The sequence below is a fragment of the Meriones unguiculatus genome, chromosome 8 (assembly GCF_030254825.1).
Source record: "Meriones unguiculatus strain TT.TT164.6M chromosome 8, Bangor_MerUng_6.1, whole genome shotgun sequence".
In the NCBI taxonomy this organism is placed as follows: domain Eukaryota; kingdom Metazoa; phylum Chordata; class Mammalia; order Rodentia; family Muridae; genus Meriones; species Meriones unguiculatus.
The window spans coordinates 34,054,337-34,075,034 of NC_083356.1; the positions used below are offsets into that span (position 1 = coordinate 34,054,337).

The window sequence follows — 20,698 nt, forward strand, 5'->3', positions numbered from 1 at the left end:
GTTCTTAGGCCTCTGTTCTTTCACATGGAGTTCTTTTTGTAATGACACTGGTTATATGAGATTAAGCCCACATCACTCCAATATGTTTTTTTTTTCCCCCAAATGAATTATATCTACAATGTACCTATGTCCAAATAGTCAAATGTTGAGGTTCTGGGGTTAGAACTTTAACTTAGCTGCTAAGAACAGAGGAGATACAAGGAAACCCAACCTTTTTCAAGAGAGTCCTGAGGTCTGAGCCCTGCAGGTAGTGAAGGGGCACTGACTTTGGTAGCACATAGCACAGTGTTACTCAGGGCCCTACATGTGAGCTGCAAGCCTTTTTTATTTCACCCATCTCTAGATGGATGTTGATGTCTCCTACAGATTGCCTCAGTGAAGCCCCGAGGCAAGTTCAGTTGCTTTCCTCTGCGGTGACCCATGCACAGATATCATCAGTAAGCATGAATCCACCCATGCAGTTATCACCAGTAAGCTCGTATCTATGCACAGTTGCAGTCAGTCAGTGTGGGCAGATGCCCAGTTTCTGACGCATGCCTAGGTGTCATCTCTAAGCATGAACACACTGCTTTGTTCCGGGTGCAGGGGGACCCTATCTGGAGGAAGGTCAGGAAGTGCCCAGTTTCCACTGCCCTTGCTGCCTAGTTCAGAAGGGGTTATTTGGACTTGGAGAAAATGTAGGCCAAATTTGAACATTGTCTAACAGGAACCTTTCAATAAGTGAGGTCTGCCTGGTAGGTGGCTGGGCAGAGGGCCATATATCAAACCAGTTCTCTTTATGAGACCTTCAATCTGGAATGTAATAGAGGGACCCTTTGTCATACTCATAGAATAGTACATCTGAATGAATAAAAATTTAAGACATGTATAAAGACTTCATAAAATCAAATGTGCTCTAGATATAACCAAGAACAACACCTTGCTTCCCGAAGTTCATCAGAATCTTAGGTTAATTTTTTTTTAATTTAGCCAGAATCTTCCAGTCCAATCCAAAAAACTGTATAATCCCTATTTATGTTAACCTTTTATAGTCTCATTTACATAAATAAACTAACAGTTACTTGAAAATTTACACATTGTGCTTGTTACAGAGATTTATTTTATTTATGTCATGATTTTATTCAGAATTTTCCATCTTGGTTAGACCTTAACTCTAGCTTAAACTCAATAGCTTTTGAAAAGCACTCCTTTGGGGAAGAACTACTTATTACCTTAAGTGATGGCAGCAACTGGGAGAAACTTACCAGGCTGGCCTCAGTCTTCATAGAAGGATGCTAAAAATAGAACCTCTGAAAAGCCTTGTACTCCTCCAGTATATCTCTGTACAAATAGCATGTAACGTTTCTTGAGATGTCCATTATGAAGCTCTACTTTAAAGATGCCTTTCAAAACTAAATACTAGATGAAAGCGATAAATTAATAAATCTTAAAATTAAAGACAGCAAAAATCAAATCAAATTATCTAACCAATAATGTATTATTATTATTGTTATTATTATTATTATTATTATTATTTTACTTTGGCCACCAGTAAGCTCAAAACCAAATCTACAGCCTAGGCGTAGCAGCCACATGAGTCTCATGAAAATCTAATCTCTTCGTTATCATTTTGATCTGTAATATTGCTTATCTTACTAGTTTGAAATTTTCTACTTTGTTAAATTTGTATCTCATTAAATTCACTTTGTGATGGTTCCCTATTCCTGATTCAGCAGGTTAACAAAACTCTAGTGCTTTAAAACAAGGCAAATTCTCTTTAGGGTTCTGAAGTTCAGCCCTTTGAAATGGCTCCCTGGGCAGAAATCTGGGTGTTGGCAGAGCTGTCAGTCATCCCTGGGTGGGCCAGGGGAGGCATGACAAGGACACCACCTGCTTTTCTGTTTGCCAACTCTGTTGTTTGTTTTTACACAGGGTCTCTCACTGGGACCTGGGGCTCAGCAATTAGGCTAGACTAGCTGACGAAACAACCCCAGGGTCTAACTGTCTTTGGCGCCACCGTGCTGGAATTACAGGTGTGCACCAGGACCCCTGGCTTTTTACCAGGCTACAAGGGGCAGAACACAGACCTCATGCTTGTGCAGCAAGACATTTTCTGACTGAGCCATCCTCTCACGCTGTTTAATTTCATTTAATTTAACACACATGTGTAATGTAAACACCGTCTATAACAATGAACACTTTGTTAACATCTTCAAGGGAGGCACATGAGCTGATGTGAGTTGGAGCTCCTTGTGTATGGTCCTTTCCAGGAAGAGACTTAGAGGACACTATTATTACAGGAGCTGTCATTTGATTAAAGCACCAACTTAATAGAGTGAGCAGTTATAAAATTAATAGAAATATTTTGAGAGCTTGTCATTAATTGTTTTGACAGAAGACCTGCTTATTTCCAGTAAGGTTTCTTTGTAAACTATACTGCTTGAATGAAATAAGCATTGATTTAGACCAATATTTCTGATATTTCACATTAGTTACTTTGTTTTAATTCTCTGTTGCTATGGCATTATAATTTCTAATTTAAAAATATGTCAATCAAAGTTAACTTGGGGCTGACCCTTCTTTCTCTCCCTCGTTTTTTTCTTTCTTCCCCTCCTTCCTTCCTTTCTTTGCAAGTTGACATAGTCTGGCCTTCTTCTCCTGGAAATCCTCCTGCCTCAGCCACCCAAATGCTAGTTATATGCATGAATCACCTTGCTTGGCTTAACTGAATAATTGTACTGTCTGTTGCTCTTTACTTTATTTAAGTGGTTGGATGGCAGAGAAATTGAACGTTCCGAAAGGATCCAGGCATTGCAGAACTACGCAGCGGTTGAACAGCAAATCAGAGAGCAGGAGAAAGCTTACTGCCTTAGAAGAGCCAGAGAGAAAGAGGAGGCTGAGAGGAAACTCGAGGAAGAACAGGGAAGTGGAGACAAGAAGGAGAGCAGCCCCGGCTTTGACGGGTGTCGGTATGCGGACACCTATGCTTTTTGGTGCGTATGTAGATCAGTGGTTCGTATTCTTGTTCACTCCCATTAAACCAGCATCAGTATTTCCTCTCCACGGTGTTCACAGCATCGGTTATGTTCTAGAATATAACATCACAGTGAGCACGGGATATGAATACCCCATGTTATGATTCTAGGAGGATATCTTCCCTTAGAAAAATTGCTTTTCCCAACCAGCAACTGGTATTTGCATGTGAAATTATCCCCAGAGAAATCTCTCTAAACATGAACAGGAAAGATGAATTAACAGGTGTACCATGATTTCAAAAGCAGGAATAGTTTAAAAAGTTAAATGCAAATCACCCAATTATCAAATGAATAATTCTGATTGCATCATAAAACATTCTGTTTTGTGCGTTATATAGTGAATACATTTTCAATGTGATTAATAACCCTCTAATTGATCTTTTATGACTCTGAATTTTTCATGGTATTTATTTTTAGCAAATCACAACTATAGACCCTATTTGCTTCCATATAAAGTTTTAAATATTTACATAATATATTTCTTAAAATTGAGAAAATAATAATCATAAAATATTGCAGAAGTATACAAATGCTTTACAAACAATTAAGCAAAAAGCTATTGTTCTACCACCCAGAGAGAATAAATGAAAGTTGTTTGTGTGCTTGCAGTGAATCTTTTAGAAATGATGAACTGTCAGGAAAACACTAGAAGCCTACTGAATAGTCTTATGTTCTGTTCCCCTCTTTATCCTCAGTGATATCTGCTGCTCTGAATCCTGCACAGACTCAGCATATATGTTAATGTAGCCAGATCTGGTGGCTGCTCCTACCATCAGCATTTGGGAAGCAGAGGCAGCAAGTCTCTGTGAGTTCCAAGTCAGCCAGGGCTACCTAGGTACATCTGCCTAAAAAATACCCCAGTTTAGTTAAACTTACTGTTGTAGTCTTGTCTTGCTTGTGAAATCTGTAACTGGACTCTAGCTTTGTCAGTGATGTAAGCTATGGTATCCCTGATCTATTACTGAGTCATTGGCTTAGTTAGGGAGGAAAATGAAGTTGCCCCTGGCGTCTTCCCTCTCAGCTTAATGGAGAGTGGGAAAGGTGGGTAGTGAATTGTAGCATCTAGATGGCGAGGATGCAGAGAGGAGTACTGCCAGCATTCCACACTGTGATAATCTGTGTTGGGAGGCACCGGGCTTGAGGTGCTGTAAAGGGATACTACCTAACAGAGTGGTCTTCCTAAGAGACCCTGGCCTGAACTGTCAGTGTCACAGGTGCCAGAGTTGTTCCAGAGGATCAGCCAAGCACAGTGGCCACCTACCTCAGCAGCAGGCACTTGGAGAACTCACAGTCTGGACAGAAAAGCAGCACCACCAAGGTTACAGAAGCAGTGGTCCAGTGACCTATACTCACTTACTTCTCCTAATCCTCCAGGCCAAACTTGAGAGGTTACACACACACACACACACACACACACACACACACACACGAGGCAGGGGGATGGGAGTAGACTGCACATCTCTCCCAGGCAAAACCCAACTATGGTCTGGGTCATGAACTTGGAGAGGGAGTAAGGGACTTCAGCTTAGATGTAAGTCTGTAGCTTTAGGTAAACGGCAGACCTTTTAAAGCCTGGGAGTGAGTCTTAGCTGAAATGAAATTATTCTTTTTTTTTTTTTTTCAATGCAGTTTATTCAGGAACATTGAACAATCCTCAGACCCCGGGGAAAGCCAGCCCACAGCTTAAATAGCCTCTGGGTAGCCAACCCAGGCGTGCCACGGGGGCAATGCAGATAGGTCCACATACATGGAAGCAAGCCAGATCCTCGGCCTTAGCCAAATGTGGAGTTGTTCGTGACAGAGAGCACTCACCATCGGGAAGGTGGAAGGCGGAAACCAGCTCCATCTTTAAGGCATAGCATTCCGCAGCTCTCTGCAGTTCCCCCTTTTTGTTTTAGACGCATCAGGCAAGAGTAGAGGTCTGATCTCTAATATTAGAAATAAATTGGGGAGGGAGGGCGGAGCCAAGATGGCGACTAGCACACACAGTTTCTGAGCAGTGGGATACCTGATCTTCTGAGTTGGAGAATGGAAGGACCCCCAACCCAGGAAAACCACAGCGAGGCTTTCTGAACACCAGAGAACATCGCAGGAGGTGAAAACTTTGGCCTCCGGTCACCCGGAGACTTGTTTGGGGAAGGAGAGAAACGATCCTTTGTTCTTGCGGCACTCCCTTCCCCCAGACCTCCTTCCTCCTCGGCACAGCGGCACAGCGGACTCATCTTTCTCAGCGCAGACCTAACTGCCTGGGTATACAACCGCTGAGACGGAGCCCCAACCACTTTAGCGGCAGACAAAAGCCAGCAGTACGTACCCCGGAGTCCCACATTCGCGCAGCGGCTGCACCATCCTCCCAGGGCGCGAATCTGCTAGACACCATACTAGCTCCGCAGGATCGCCATCACTGACGGTACAGCCCGCCCAATCCCACAGTGACAGAGAATATGCTATATACTCACCGAAACCAGGCAGAAACGTCATACAACCTGGACACACCAGGCACTGGGCCTCCCAAGCTTGGAGAGCACAATGAAGAGATCCCAGGACTTCCCAGAAAGCATTGGGACTAGCAAGCCAGTCTCCAGTTACAGCAGGACGTGGCAGCGGAGCAGTAGTGAACTGGCGGGGCACCACAGCCCTCCAGTTTAAGACTAACCAGGGCCAAACCAGAGAACAGAGAGCCTGATTACCCCATCCCTGCTGAAGTGACCACCCTGAAATCTCCAGCTGCAGCAAGACCTCAGAACCTGGCAGTGACAGCAGCACAGAACTGGCGGAACACATCAAAGAAGCAGGGCCAAACCAGAGAGCAGAGAGCCCCGGATGCCACGATCTCGGCCAAGAGACCTGCCTGTAAGTGAGTGCACCCTTGAGAATCTGCAGTTCCCCAGATCCTGGGTCCTTCTAAATCAGAAGCCAGGCATCGAACCCCCCTCCCACCCACATACCCACTTTGGGAAACAGAGGGGCACTAGGGACATTGAAGTTCCTGCCCTGTGGGCCTGATTGAGGAGCTAAGACAGTTAATACCAGAAATTGCGCTGCGATCATCATTAGCACCTGCGACATAAACAGTACAGAGCCCCTCCCACACACTCAAGGGTTCAACATTAGCCATCACTCTGTCCCTCGAGAAACTCATCCACGCACACTCACACACACAGTCACACACGCGCGCGCGCACACACACAGTCACACGCGCGCGCGCACACACACATGCTTGCATTTGCCCCGTTTGCGCCTGCGTACTTTCCTCCCACAGGTACAGCTAGTCCTCAGCACACGCTGAGAGTGCTCAGCTTCCTGAAGAACTCTCCAGACACCAGAGAGAGACAGCACCAGTCTGATCTGCAGAATCCAAAAACAAACAGGGAAGGTTTCAGATAAGCCAATGGCCAGAGGTAGGAGAAAGAACACTTCCAACATAAATCAGGACATCATGACTTCACCAGCAAACCCCAAAATCGATGGATACACCAATTCAGCAGAAGCACAGGAAAATGATTTTAAAGCCATGCTTGCCCAATTATTTGAGGCTCATAAGGAGGAAATGAACAAGTCTTTCAAAGAGATGGCCAGTCAATTGGAGGCAAAGAAAGAAGAAATAGACAATATCCTTAAAGAAACACAGGCAAACATAGCCAAACAAATAGATACACAAGTAGAGGAAAAATTAGTGGCATATAAGAAGGAAATGAAAAAAGAAATAGAGGCCATCGTAGAGAGACAGGAATCCAAATTCAAACACGTGAAAGAAATGGTGCAAGGCATGAAAACAGAATTAGAATCAATAAAGAAAACACAAAATGAGAAAACCCTTGAGCTGGAGAACTTGGAGAAAAGATCAGGAACCACAAAAGTAAGCATCACCAACAGAATACAAGAGATGGAAGAGAGAATCTCTGGAGCTGAAGACACACTTGCAGAAATGGATACTTCTCTCAAAGAAAAAGTAAAATCAGAAAAGTTCCAATCACAAAATATCCAAGAAATCAAGGATGCTATGAAAAGACAAAATCTAAGAATAATAGGAATTCACGAAAAAGAAGACTCCAGACTCCAAGGTCCAGAAAATATTTTCAAGAAAATCATAGAAGAAAATTTTCCCAACTTAAAGAAAGAGATGTCCATAAATATACAAGAGGCCTACAGAACTCCAAATAGACTAGACCAGAAAAGAAACACATCACGTCACATCATAGTCAAAACACTAAATCTACAGAACAAAGAAAAGATATTAAAAGCAGCAAGGGAAAAAGGCCAAGTAATATATGAAGGTAGACCTATCAGAATCACGCCGGACTTCTCATCAGAAACTATGAAAGCCAGAAGGGCCTGGGCAAGTATCATGGAGACTCTAAGAGATCACAAATGTCAACCCAGACTACTATACCCTGCAAAGCTTTCAATCAACATAGATGGAGAAAACAAAATATTCCATGACAAAACTAAATTTATACAATATCTACACAGCAAACCATCCCTACAGAAGATACTAGAAGGAAAACTCCAATCCAATGAAAACAAATTCACCCAAGAAAACAGGGCATACAGATAATATCCCAACAAAAATGAAAAGAAAACAAGCAATGAATCAGGGTTAGATCATCGACTCCATTACAAAAGGAACTAACATGCATTGGTCACTATTATCTATCAATATCAATGGACTCAACTCACCAATAAAAAGACACAGGCTAACAGAATGGTTAAGGAAACAGGATCCAACATTCTGTTGCATCCAAGAAACACACCTATGCAACAAAGACAAACACTACCTCAGAGTAAAGGGCTGGAAAACTGTTTTTCAAGCAAACGGTTCCAGAAAACAAGCTGGAGTAGCCACCCTAATATCTAATAAAATAGACTTTCAACCCAAGTTAATGAAAAAAGATAAGGAGGGCCACTATATTCTCATCAAAGGAAAAATCCACCAAGAGGACATCACAATCTTGAATATCTATGCCCCAAATACAAGAGCACCGACATTCGTAAATGAAACATTATTAAAGCTTAAATCATACATTGATCCTAATACCTTAATAGTGGGAGACTTCAACACTCCACTCTCACCAAGGGACACATCAACTAGACAGACACCAAATAGGGAAATAAAAGCACTCACAGAATCCCTAAATCAAATGGACCTAATAGACATCTACAGATCATTTCACCCAAACTCAAAAGAGTACACCTTCTTTTCAGCACCCCATGGAACCTTTTCCAAAATAGACCATATAGTGGGCCACAAAGCAAGCCTCAACAGATACAAAAGGATTGAAATAATCCCTTGTATACTATCTGACCACCATGGACTAAAGCTCGACCTCAACAACAACAGAAACAACAAAAAGCCGACACGCACATGGAAACTAAACAACTTACTACTCAATGACAGCTGGGTTAAGGAAGAAATAAAGAAAGAAATTAAAGACTTCCTAGAATTCAATGAAAAGGAAGGCACAACATACCCAAATTTATGGGACACACTGAAAGCAGTGCTCAGAGGAAAATTTATAGCACTAAGTGCCTGCAAGAAGAAATTCGTAACATCACATACAAACAACTTAATGGCCCAACTGAAAACCCTAGAACAAAAAGAAGCAGATACACCCAAAAGGAGCAGACGGCTGGAAATAATCAAACTAAGGGCTGAAATCAATCAACTAGAAACAAATAAAACTATCCAAAGAATCAATGAAACAAAAAGCTGGTTCTTTGAGAAAATCAACAAGATAGACAAACCCTTAGCCAAACTAACTAAAAAGCAGAGAGAAACTATCCAGATCAGCAAAATCAGAAATGAAAATGGGGACATAACCACAGACATTGAGGAAATCCAAACAATTATTAGGTCATACTACAAAAGCCTATATGCCACAAAATTTGAGAATCTAAATGAAATGGATAATTTTCTTGAAAGATTCCATCTACCAAAACTAAGTCAAGATCAGGTAGAAAGACTGAATAGCTCTATATCTCCCAAGGAAATCGAAGCAGTCATTAACAGTCTCCCCTCCAAAAAAAGCCCTGGACCAGATGGCTTCAGCGCAGAATTCTACAAGACCTTCAAAGAAGTGCTAACTCCAATTCTCCTCAAGCTATTCCACAAAATAGAAACAGAAGGAACACTACCAAACTCATTCTATGAAGCCACAGTCACCTTAATACCTAAACCACACAAAGACCCAACAAAAAAAGAGAACTTTAGGCCTATCTCTCTTATGAACATTGACGCAAAAATACTCAATAAAATACTTGCAAACCGAATCCAAGAACACATCAAAGATATCATCCACCATGACCAAGTAGGCTTCATCCCAGGCATGCAAGGGTGGTTCAACATACGGAAATCCATCAATGTAATCCACTACATAAACAAACTGAAGGAGAAAAACCACATGATCATCTCCTTAGACGCCGAAAAAGCATTTGACAAAGTCCAACACCCATTCATGTTTAAAGTCTTGGAGAGATCAGGGATACAAGGCACATACCTAAACATAGTAAAGGCAATATATAGCAAGCCTATAGCTAACATCAAACTCAATGGAGAGAAACTTAAATCAATCCCACTGAAATCAGGGACAAGACAAGGCTGTCCATTGTCCCCATATCTCTTCAACATAGTACTTGAAGTCCTAGCCAGAGCAATAAGACAACTAAAGGAGATCAAGGGGATACAAATCTGAAAGGAAGAGGTCAAAGTGTCACTATTTGCAGATGATATGATAGTATACATGAGCGACCCCAAAAATTCAACCAGAGAACTCCTTCAGCTGATAAACACCTTCAGCAAAGTGGCAGGATACAAAATCAACTCAAAAAAATCAGAAGCCCTCCTATATACCAAAGACAAAAAGGCTGAGAAAGAAATTAGGGAAACAACACCCTTCACAATAGCCACTAATAACATAAAGTACCTTGGTGTGACCCTAACCAAGCAAGTGAAAGACCTGTTTGAGAAAAACTTCAAGTCTCTAAAGAAAGAAATCGAAGAAGATATCAGAAGATGGAAAGATCTCCCGTGCTCATGGATTGGTAGGATTAACATTGTGAAAATGGCCATACTGCCAAAAGCAATCTACAGATTCAATGCAATTCCCATCAAAATACCAACTCAATTCTTTACAGACCTTGAAAAAAAGATTCTCAGCTTCATATGGAAAAACAAAAAACCCAGAATCTCCAAAACGATCCTGTACAACAACAGATCATCTGGAGGTATCTCCATTCCTGATCTCAAGCTGTACTACAGGGCAACAGTAATAAAAACTGCATGGTACTGGCATAGAAACAGAAAGGAGGATCAATGGAACCGCATAGAAGACCCAGAAATAAATCCACACACCTATGAATACTCGATATTCGACAAAGAAGCCAATTCCATTCAATGGAAAAAAGACAGCATCTTCAACAAATGGTGCTGGACCAACTGGATGTCTACATGCAGAAAAATGAAAATAGATCCATATTTATCACCCTGCACAAAACTAAAGTCAAAGTGGATCAAGGACCTCAACATAAAACCAGATACCCTAAATCAATTGGAAAAAAAAGTGGGGAACAGCCTAGAACTCATTGGCACAGGAGACAACTTCCTGAACAGAACACCAACAGCACAGGCTCTAAGAGCAACAATCAATAAATGGGACCTCATGAAACTGAAAAGTTTCTGTAAAGCAAAGAACACCGTTCTCAAAACAAAACGAATGTCTACAGATTGGGAAAGAATCTTCACCAACCCTTTATCTGACAGAGGACTAATATCCAGTATATACAAAGAACTAAAGAAGCTGAAAAGCAGCAATCCAAGTAATCCAATTAAAAAATGGGGAACAGAGCTAAACAGAGAATTCTCGACAGAGGAATATCGAATGGCAGAAAAACACTTAAAGAAATGCTCATCCTCATTAGCCATCAGGGAAATGCAAATCAAAACAACCCTGAGATATCACCTTACACCCATCAGAATGGCCAAGATGAAAAACTCAAGCGATAACACATGCTGGAGAGGTTGTGGAGAAAGGGGAACCCTGCTCCACTGCTGGTGGGAATGTAAACTGGTACAACCACTCTGGAAAGCTATCTGGCGCTTTCTAAGACAAATAGGAATAGTGCTTCCTCCAGACCCAGCTATACCACTGCTAGGTATATACCCAAAGTTTGTTCAAGTACACAAAAAGGACACTTGCTCAACCATGTTTATAGCAGCTCTATTTGTAATAGCCAGAACCTGGAAACAACCCAGATGTCCATCAACGGTGGAATGGGTACAGAAATTGTGGTATTTTTATACAATGGAATACTACTCAGCAATCAAAAAGGAGGAAATCATGAAATTTGCAGGCAAATGGTGGGATCTAGAAAAGATCATTCTGAGTGAAATATCCCAGAAGGAGAAAGACAAACATGGGATATACTCACTTATATAGACCTATAAGATATGATAAACATAATGAAATCTATACACCTAAAAAAGATAATCAATTGAGCGGACATGGGGTAAGATGATCAATCCTCATTTAGAAAGACAGATGGGATGTGCATTGAACGTATGACAGGAGTCTACTGAGCGCATCTGAAAGACTCTAACTAGCAGTGTTTTCAAAGCAAAGACTCATGACCAAACCTTTGGCAGAGTACAGGGAATCATAAGAAAGAAGGGGAGTTAGTCTGATGGGGAAAGGATAGGAGCTCCACAAGGACCAAATATATCTGGGCACAGGGTCTTTTCTGAGACTGACATTCAACCAAGGACCATGTATGGATATAACCTAGAACCTCCACTCAGATGTAGCATGTGGTAGCTCAGTAACCAATTGGTTTCCCAAAGTGAGGGGAACAGGGACTATTTCTAACAGGAACTCGATGACTGGCTCTTTGGTCTCCCCACCCCCGAAGGGAGGAGCAGTCCTGTTAGGCCACAGAGGAGGGCTTTGCAGCCAGTCCTGAAGATACCTGATAAAACAGGATCAGATGAATGGGGAGGAGGTCCCCCCTATCAGTGGACTTGGAAAGGGGCACGGTGGAGATGAGGGAGGGAGGGAGGGACTGGGAGGGAATGAAGGATCGGGACACGGCTGGGATACAGAGTTAATAAAATGTAACTGATAAAAAAAAATATGCAGGAAGAGTCCTTTTCTATGGATTTGGTATAGCAGAGTCTACTGTAGACAGTATTGATGTGTTTCAACAGAACCATGACAGCTCATTGTTTGGGTAGGGAACTGCAGCACTTCTGGAGGAAACACATATAATGGAAAATTCCTTAAAATACCTACATGACTGGTCTGTGAGATAGTCTCTTCACATTTAGCAAATACATATAACGTATCAGTAATATTATAAAATAATTTCTGTTTCTATACTTTTATCACTCTGAACTTGTATGTCTTTGGGGCTGTTTCATTTCAGAATAGGAATCAGCAGGTTTTGGTGTCTCCAAATTACACAAGTGCTTCTGGAGAAGACACTGGAATGGGTTTGTCATTGAGCATTTCCTTCTTTTGGAGCTGTTGGGAGTTTTATTATGTGTAGAAACATAGTGATATCCTTAAATTCAGGCTTCTTAAAATTATTTCCCCTTTTTATTGACAAATAGAAAATTACATAGAACCATGTAAATCTGGAGACAGTGACTGGGAAATGGAACAATTAAACCAGAACAGTAATTTTATCTACTTGTTTAACAACTATCAAAAGTAAAGCAAAGTTGTATGCATTCATATAGTTATTAAATTTATTTTTGTATAGTAAAAAAAAAAAAAAAAAAAAAAAAAGAAATAAATTGGGACTTTGTACAGATGTTCATTTAGGTGTCATCCACCCAAAGAGCATCAGACCCGTCCGATACCTTTTTCTCAGAGGCGGGACCTGGGGCATCAACCCGCATGCAACCAGACATGCTCTTCTCTGGGTCCAAAGCTGCTGACCCTGAGTGCAGTGCTTAGCCTCGCATCCTGAGCATAACATTTTAGCTTTTTATGGTATCCAACCATGCTTGGGGAGAATGTCCTGCTTCAATGGCTGTAAAGGCCTGAATGATCATGGCTGTATCACACTGTTGTGAGACTCTAATCTTGCATATATACCACAGGCAAACCAAGGAGACCAACACCAGAAGGCCTGCTAACACTCCCATGCCCGCCCATTCCTTCAGATGATTCATGGCTGCAGCAATCCATGTTGATAATCCTGTGGCTAGTCCTGCGTCCACTCTGGTAGAATTTACTGTGACAATGGCCACTCTCAGCTGCTCCATCGTAGTATCGAATTCTCCAGTCCAATTACCTAAAATATAGCTCGACAATTGTTTAGACTTGGGGAGTGGCATGCAAGCAGAGGGAGGAGGGAGGGTGGGATTGGGAGGAGAGGAGGGAGGGGCTTATGGGGGGATGCAGAATGAATAAAGTGTAATTGATGAAAAATTTAAGAAAAAAGGGAAAAAAATAATTTAAGAACCTTAAATGACTTTCAAAATTGGAGGAAAACATGGAGTTAGTCAATTGGCATGGAGCACGTCTCGCCCCTGGGGGCAATGGTCTCCTGAACCTACTCAGACCTCGGACACCACCACTGCTAGTTCTAGAACTGACGCAGGATGTTCCAACGAGGGGTTAAGGCTTCTCATAATATTTCCTATAAGCCCACACCTGTTTGTCTATATCCTCCATTTTTATTCATTATTAGCCAGATAGAGCCAAGTAATTGTGGTAATGATACTTGCTCTTTTGCCCAATGCTGGAATGCTAGTAAATTTAGGTATGCCCTGGTTACTCGCATGCCTTACTGGGTGCCTGTGCCCATTGATGCCCCTCACGCTATGACTCTCTTCAGACAGAAAAGGGATCTTGGAACTACAGCCACCATTGTTACTACCATCTCATTGACGGCTGTTGGAGCTACCACCAGGGCATTAGCCATGAGTCATACTGGGCAGACTGCTCAGACCCTGAATAATCATTTAGCCAATGTAGCTCATGCCTTAGTTGTACATAAAGGAATTAATGCTCAACTAAAAGGAAGCTTGATGGTGTTCAATCAGAGGATTGACCTCTTGCAGGAGCAAATTGATACCCTATGGCAAATCGCTCAACCTGGCTGTCAAGGAAAGTATGCTGGACTTTGTGTCACTAGCATACAACATGAGAATTTTTCCTGTGCTGAAATTATTCTTGAACAGTGCCTGTATGCTTACTGGTTCTGCTGATAGGTTGGAAGAGGGATAAATGAGAGTGAGTTTAAAGAAGTCTTTAAGAGGGGAATTTTGTTCCTTCCCTAGAGTTCAGATATTTCATCACCAGCTACCTACAGTTGGATTCAATTTGATTCCGAAGAACTATGTTACTTAGCGAATGCTTCTGCTGGTTTCTCTTTTCTAAATTGCTTTTTATATTTTTTATTCAGTTACTGAGAATTTGCTTAATGTGTTTTGATGATAGTCTTTCCTCTTCTCTAGCTCCTCCCAGATCTTCCCCTCTCCCTTCTCGCCCTTTTCATAATCTTTTCTCTCTTAAAAAACAAAACAAGACCAAAAAACCAGCATGCGTCCACACCCGCGCGCGCGCACACACACACACACCTCGCTATGCCACACCACATCCGTACTACACCACACCCTGGAGTCTTGTGTTGACCAACTACTTCCAGACACCCTAGAGTGTGGCTGTTGCACCATATTTTAGCTCGAGGGCAAAGAACTTCCTATCGTGATTTGCATTATTTTATTTAGTGATACTCGAGTGGAGAAAACTGTCTTTTCTTCTCCAGCAGCTACCACTTGGTTAGAAGTCACAATTTCTGTCCACTTCCCTTTTTAAAAGCATTCAGATGTTGTCTGCCTTTAACCTGTATAGGTGCTGAGCTTGCTCTCACAGTTGCTATGAGTTCATGTGTTTATCAGACTCTGGCCCTTTATTTATGCCTTTTCTACCATATAGATCTCTTAGACTTGAGAGGAGGGGTTTGATAAGACATCCTGTTTATAGCTGAGTGCTCCAAAGTGTCTCGCTGCACGTTGTTAAGCTGTGGGTCTCTGTTTTTAATTCTCAGCTGCTGCAAGAAGGTTCTCTGATGTTGGGTGAGCAATGCTCTCCTGTATGGCTATAGTAATATGCCACTAGGAGTCATTTATTTCTATGTTCATTTAGTAGAATGATTAGTTTTTTATAGGTAGAGTTTTTTCAAGCATTTTTAAAACTTTAGATTGTAAAAGGTGAAAGTAAGTCAAACTTACAGGGGAAAGCTATCTAAGAATCAGGATAATTACTCCAGTGACAATTCACTAGAATACTGTAGACTGTTACTGATCCCTACAGGCTGATATTTCCTGTAAGAAACTTTAGCTCCAGGGAAAAGCACTTCTTTTCAGTTTTTTTCATTATTTTTCTCATTTACATATTTGGTTGTTTATAACATGTAAAAAAGAAAAGAACTTTTTTTCTATGTTCTGCCCATAGTGTCTAAATTCCAGCATTTTTGTCCCATCAAATACCTTTATGCAAATAACATTTTTCCTGAAGATCAACTAAACACATGTCTGGCAACAATCTAATGTATACCAAGCAATTATTTAGTATTCCTAGTACTAATAGCTTTAAATAATACATGGAATACCATTTTTTACAGAGTGTGTGTTAAGGGAGTGATGAAGGGAGAGAGGCCATACCAGTGCTTATTGTTTGCTGGTATCATTTTCTCTCTACGAGAATAGAACCATGTCCTGAAAGTGGTCTCCTGGTCTATTGTGCCCGGGAATCTGGCTCAGTAAGTTTTTAAAATTCATGCTGAACAAATGCTGAATAGTTCATAAAATACCAATTCAATACACAAGGAGGTCATTTAACTCCCAGTCAATGCACAAAATTGGGTAAAGAGAGAATAGAGAGCTGTTACCATATAAAGCACCATAATCAGAAGTCAACCATGAAAAATGAAGTGGAGGCCAGACCATGGAAGGTCTCATGACTCGAAAGAGCAGTTAGAGGGAGAAGTAATTTTATTTCATTTTTTAAATTTTATTTATTTTTATGTTAATTACAGTTAATTCATTTTGTGTCCTAGGTGTACCCCCTCCCTTATTTCTTCCTAATCCTTCCCTTCTTCTCTCCCTCCATTTCTCATCTCCTCCCATGCCCCTCTCCAAGTCCACTGATAGGGGAGGTCCTCCTCTCCTTCCATCTGACCCTAGCCTATCAGGTTTCATCAGGACTGGCTGCATTGTTTTCCTCTGTGGCCTGGCAAGGCTGCTCCTCTCTCACGGGGAGGTGATCAAAGAGTCAGCCACTGAGTTCATGTGAGAGACAGACCCTGTTCCCCTTACTAGGGAACCCACTTGGAGACTGAGCTGCCATGGGCTACATCTGTGCAGGGGTTCTAGGTTACATACATGAATGGTCCTTGGTTGGGGTATCAGTCTCAGAAAAGAACCCTGTGCCCAGATTTCTTGGTTCTGTTGCTTTCCTTGTGGAGCTCCTGTTCCCTCCAGGTCTTTCTCTCTCCCCCTTCTTTTGTAAGATTCCCTGCACTCAGCCCAAAGTATGGCTGAGTCTCAGCATCTGCTTTGATACCCTGCTGGGTAGAGTCTTTCAGAGACCCTCGGTGGTAGGCTCCTGTCATGTTCCCTGTTTTCTCTCTCTTCTGATGTCCATCCCATTTGCCTTTCTGAATGAGGGTCCTTCTTGCTTAGCTTCTTTAGGTATATAGATTTTAGTATATTTATCCTATCTTACATGTTTAATATCCACTTATAAGTGAGTATATACCATTTGATTCTTTCTGCTTCTGAGATACCTCACTCAGGATGATCTTTTCTAGTTTCCACCATTTGCCTGCAAATTTCATGATTTCCTTGTTTTTAATATCTGAGTAGTATTCCATTGTGTAAATATACCACAATTTCTGTATCCAGTCCTCCATTGAGGACATCTAGGTTGGTTCCAGATTCTGGTTGTTACGAATAAAGCTCCTATGAACATGGTTGAGCAAATGTCCTTGTTGTGTACTTGAACATGTTTTGGATATATGCCTAGAAGTTGTATAGCTGGATCTTAAGGAAGCGCTTTTCCTAATTGTCTGAGAAAGCACCAGATTGTTTTCCAAAGTGAGAACCTAGAAGTAAAATGATTGGATTGCCTATTAGTGCCAGAACCAAGAGCAATGTAAAGAAAAGATTTGATAGGGATAGGACTGGATGCTGGGGGAAATTACAAAGGTTGAGTGATCTCCATGCTCAGCTTGATCATCAGAACCTCATGCAAGGTACCACAAAGACACTTGGGCTTCCTTCGATACCAGTGACCGCTCTAGTTCGAGCTTGTTAATCAAAGCTCCCCAGGCAACTTGGACTAGATACTGGCATCTATTAAAGATAGAAAATTAGGGTCTGCCTTGGTGCCGAGGCAGTAATTTCCCCTGACTTAGTTCATGTGAACTTTAAAGTGCATTTGTCACTCACAGGTATAGAGTTTACCTAGGAAAGCAGAAGGCATCTAAGAAGAAACATTAAAGATGAAACTTCTATGCTCATGTTTGGGCTTACAAGCCCTGTGTCTGTTTGCTTTGCCCAGCCCATCTGCCACAGAGAACAAAAACCATCTCCAGGCACCAGAAACACAAGGAGATCCCAGCTCCAAGGAAACAGATGAAAGTGAAGATGATCTGGCATTCTGGAATAAACCCTCTTTGTTCACCCCTGAATCTAGATTGGAAACTCTCAGGCATATGGAAAAACAACGTAAAGCCCAAGAGAAATTAAGGTATTCCATTTTTCTCTATGATTGAGTGAGACAGCAGTCTCTTATGGACTATAGGTTCACTATTATAAATGTTTTACCTGTTGTTTATGCCAAATCATTATTAACCATCACACATATCTCTTGCCCTTTCCAAATACAGTTTTTTTGGGGGGGTTGGATTATATTGGTTAAATTCTATTAACATAAAAATACAAGTTTAGAACATCATGGATTATGACATTTATTTATTTTTTTTTTTTTTACACCAGGCCAGTTTGTTTTATTCCAGAGGGCTTCGTGATGGAATACTCTCTTTTGTTCTGCGTAGGTTTGGACACCATTTTATGTTTCCCTTCCAATTATCTCCTTTGTTTGTATTTTCCCTCCTACTTTGGACTCTAGAGGCAGATAGTGTGCCTGCAAACCCTGAGTATGTCTGAGCATTGCAAAAGTTAAACGTTTATGGAATAATAGGAAAATGTCCCGGTGCTGGGCTCCTGAAGTTCTGAGCCGAAGGCGCTGATTGTCGTTGGAGGTGCCCTGCTTTTCGGTCTTGGACAGTGGCCACTGCCCCTACACAGGGTAGATTTCCCACTGATTCAGTATTTTCTTGCTCCATTTCTGTCACTCCTAAAGGCAGTTGCAAGATTGGGACTGTATTAGTCTGGATCAAGCAATCTAATACACTGGCATCGTTTTCCAATCAGTTTCAAACCTTCCATCTTTGGAAAGTAATCGTTTTTCTACTGCAACAAATTCCACCAGCATAGATGTTGGTTTAGGAGATGGAGCTGGAGGGATTTTCTGGTTAACGTCCTTCTTTGGAATGGATAGGTTTGTGCGTGTTCTCAGCTTCCTTGGCAAAGATGGAGTCCAGTTTCAGGGAAGCGTCCAAGTGTCCATCTCATGGAAGGATGGTCAGGGGTGGAATGGTGAGGACATTTTTGATAAAGTTTTGTTTTGTTTCTTTTTAGCCACTTTACATATATTTAGACATAGTATAATGTAGGCTGAAAATACAGTTTTAGGCTCAAAGGAAAAGATTATTTCCTGGGATGAATAAATGTTGAAAGTCTGTTCTGTTAATCTGCAAAATGAAGAATTATAATTAGTTTCTAACTCTTTAGAAACTAATGGAATATGCTTTTTAGTGTCATGGTACAACTCTCCCAGACATTTGTCACTTTTGAAGAGTTTAGATGTAATTTCACTACTTGTTAATTGCAAGGACCATAAGCAATGCTTTTGTTAACATTACCTTTTCAGAAATAGTATCTGTTTCTTTCCATTCCACATCAATGCTGAAATCTAGTATGTAAAATATACCACTAACAGGAATACTTAAAATTTGAGAGCTTGAGCTAGCTCTGAAATAGTTGTATGCATGCCAATGAGATGAATATATTTTCTATGATTGTCAATGGGAAGCAGGAAACTAAGTAGAGAGACTCTATCACTTCTGTAAAATGTTCTTCATTAATTAGAGAGATAGAGAGATGGAAAATGTAGTGATTTGTTCAAGGCCAACGAGTGCCTTGACAAGAGCAGGAAAGCAGCGTCAGAAAATGGGCATTCATGTCCTGAGCCCACCACCCTCTTTGATGCTTTCAAGCACCTAACTTTTCATCTGGTCCTTCTCTGTTAAGCAGAACACATCACCTGTTTTAAAACTCCACTGTAGTTTTTGTTTTGTTTTAGAAAAGTAGATGAGCCAGTAAACATAACGTTCTTATATGGATTCAAGAGCCCTTAGAAATATAAATTTTACATATATGTGGATTTATAGTAGATAGTATTCCTAGCATATGTACTCATGTACCTGAGTATGTATTGATTATATATATATATACATCACAATATACATATTATATATATATATATGTGTGTGTGTATAATTTAAATTACACAAAGCGTAAAACCAGGAGGTTTTAATTTTCTCTTTAACACCTAAAAAGTACAGATGAGTTGGATAGAGGTCTCAGTCACCCTTTTTAGTCTCTGAGATATATGCCTGCCTCTTTGGATACATGGTCATTTCGGTAGCTGTGGGAAAGCAGTAACAAAGACTAGTCTTTTTCCCTACTTGAACTCTTGTTGACAGTGAGAATAGTAAAGCTCAGTGTTTCTAGATCCCTTCATTGTCCTATGTCTCTAAAGTAGCTTGATCAGATCTAGAGGCTCAGTTAATGTGCAAAAGAATGCGAGATTAAAACAATACAGTTAACTAACACAAAACTTCTATTTAAAGGATAATCGAAATTCAAGACACACAATTTCCTGTGGTTATATCATCCTTTCTTGTGTTCACATGTACCTGTTTACATGTTCAAAAGTTATCTGCAGTAGAGGAGAAACATGCTGATTTTTTGTTTTACATATTCCGTTTCACTCACTTTCACCTTGCTGACTGCCATTCATCACAATGAACAAACTTGGGTTGATAGCACTAGGCTTTCTCCTTTCCATGTAACTGTGTTAATTACTTCTAACCTCCGGGTAAATCAACCTCTAACATGTTTTGAGTTTGATTAAAATGTGGTGTGGGGCCTATCTGTCTCAGTGGTCCAGCACTCTTTTGGCATCTATGTACCCCCTGAGTTAATCCCCAGTATTACACAAGAAAAGTAAACTTCCGTGGAATATATTTGCTTGCTATATGCACCATCAACATCTTTCTCCATCAGCGTGCAAAGAGTAAACGCATTATTATCAGCTGTCAGGTTCTTCCCAATGTTACATACCGCAGGTGAGCCAATCAGTCCTTCAATGAGAAATATTCTCAGTAGTTCTGGACTTGCCCCTGGAAATGATGGTGTGAGAAGTGTCAGTTTACCCATTCCTTATGTACCGGTATTTTTATTTCCACAGGATAGGTTTCACTTGTATTTCAAAAATTGTAATTTTTAAGCAAAGCAGAAGCTCCATACACACATGGAGAATTGACAG

At 41.0% G+C, this 20,698-nt stretch overlaps 1 protein-coding gene across 3 annotated transcripts in view; it reads left to right on the plus strand.

Moving 5' to 3' along the window:
* Dnaaf11 (dynein axonemal assembly factor 11) overlaps positions 1 to 20,698 on the plus strand; it is a 140,987-nt gene that overhangs the window by 54,808 nt on the left and 65,481 nt on the right. For all 3 annotated transcript variants that reach the window (XM_021655126.2, XM_060389345.1, XM_060389346.1), the window contains 2 exons: positions 2,746 to 2,972; positions 17,585 to 17,773. In XM_021655126.2, the coding sequence (XP_021510801.1) occupies positions 2,746 to 2,972; positions 17,585 to 17,773 (416 nt within the window). The remainder of the gene's footprint in view (positions 1 to 2,745; positions 2,973 to 17,584; positions 17,774 to 20,698) is intronic.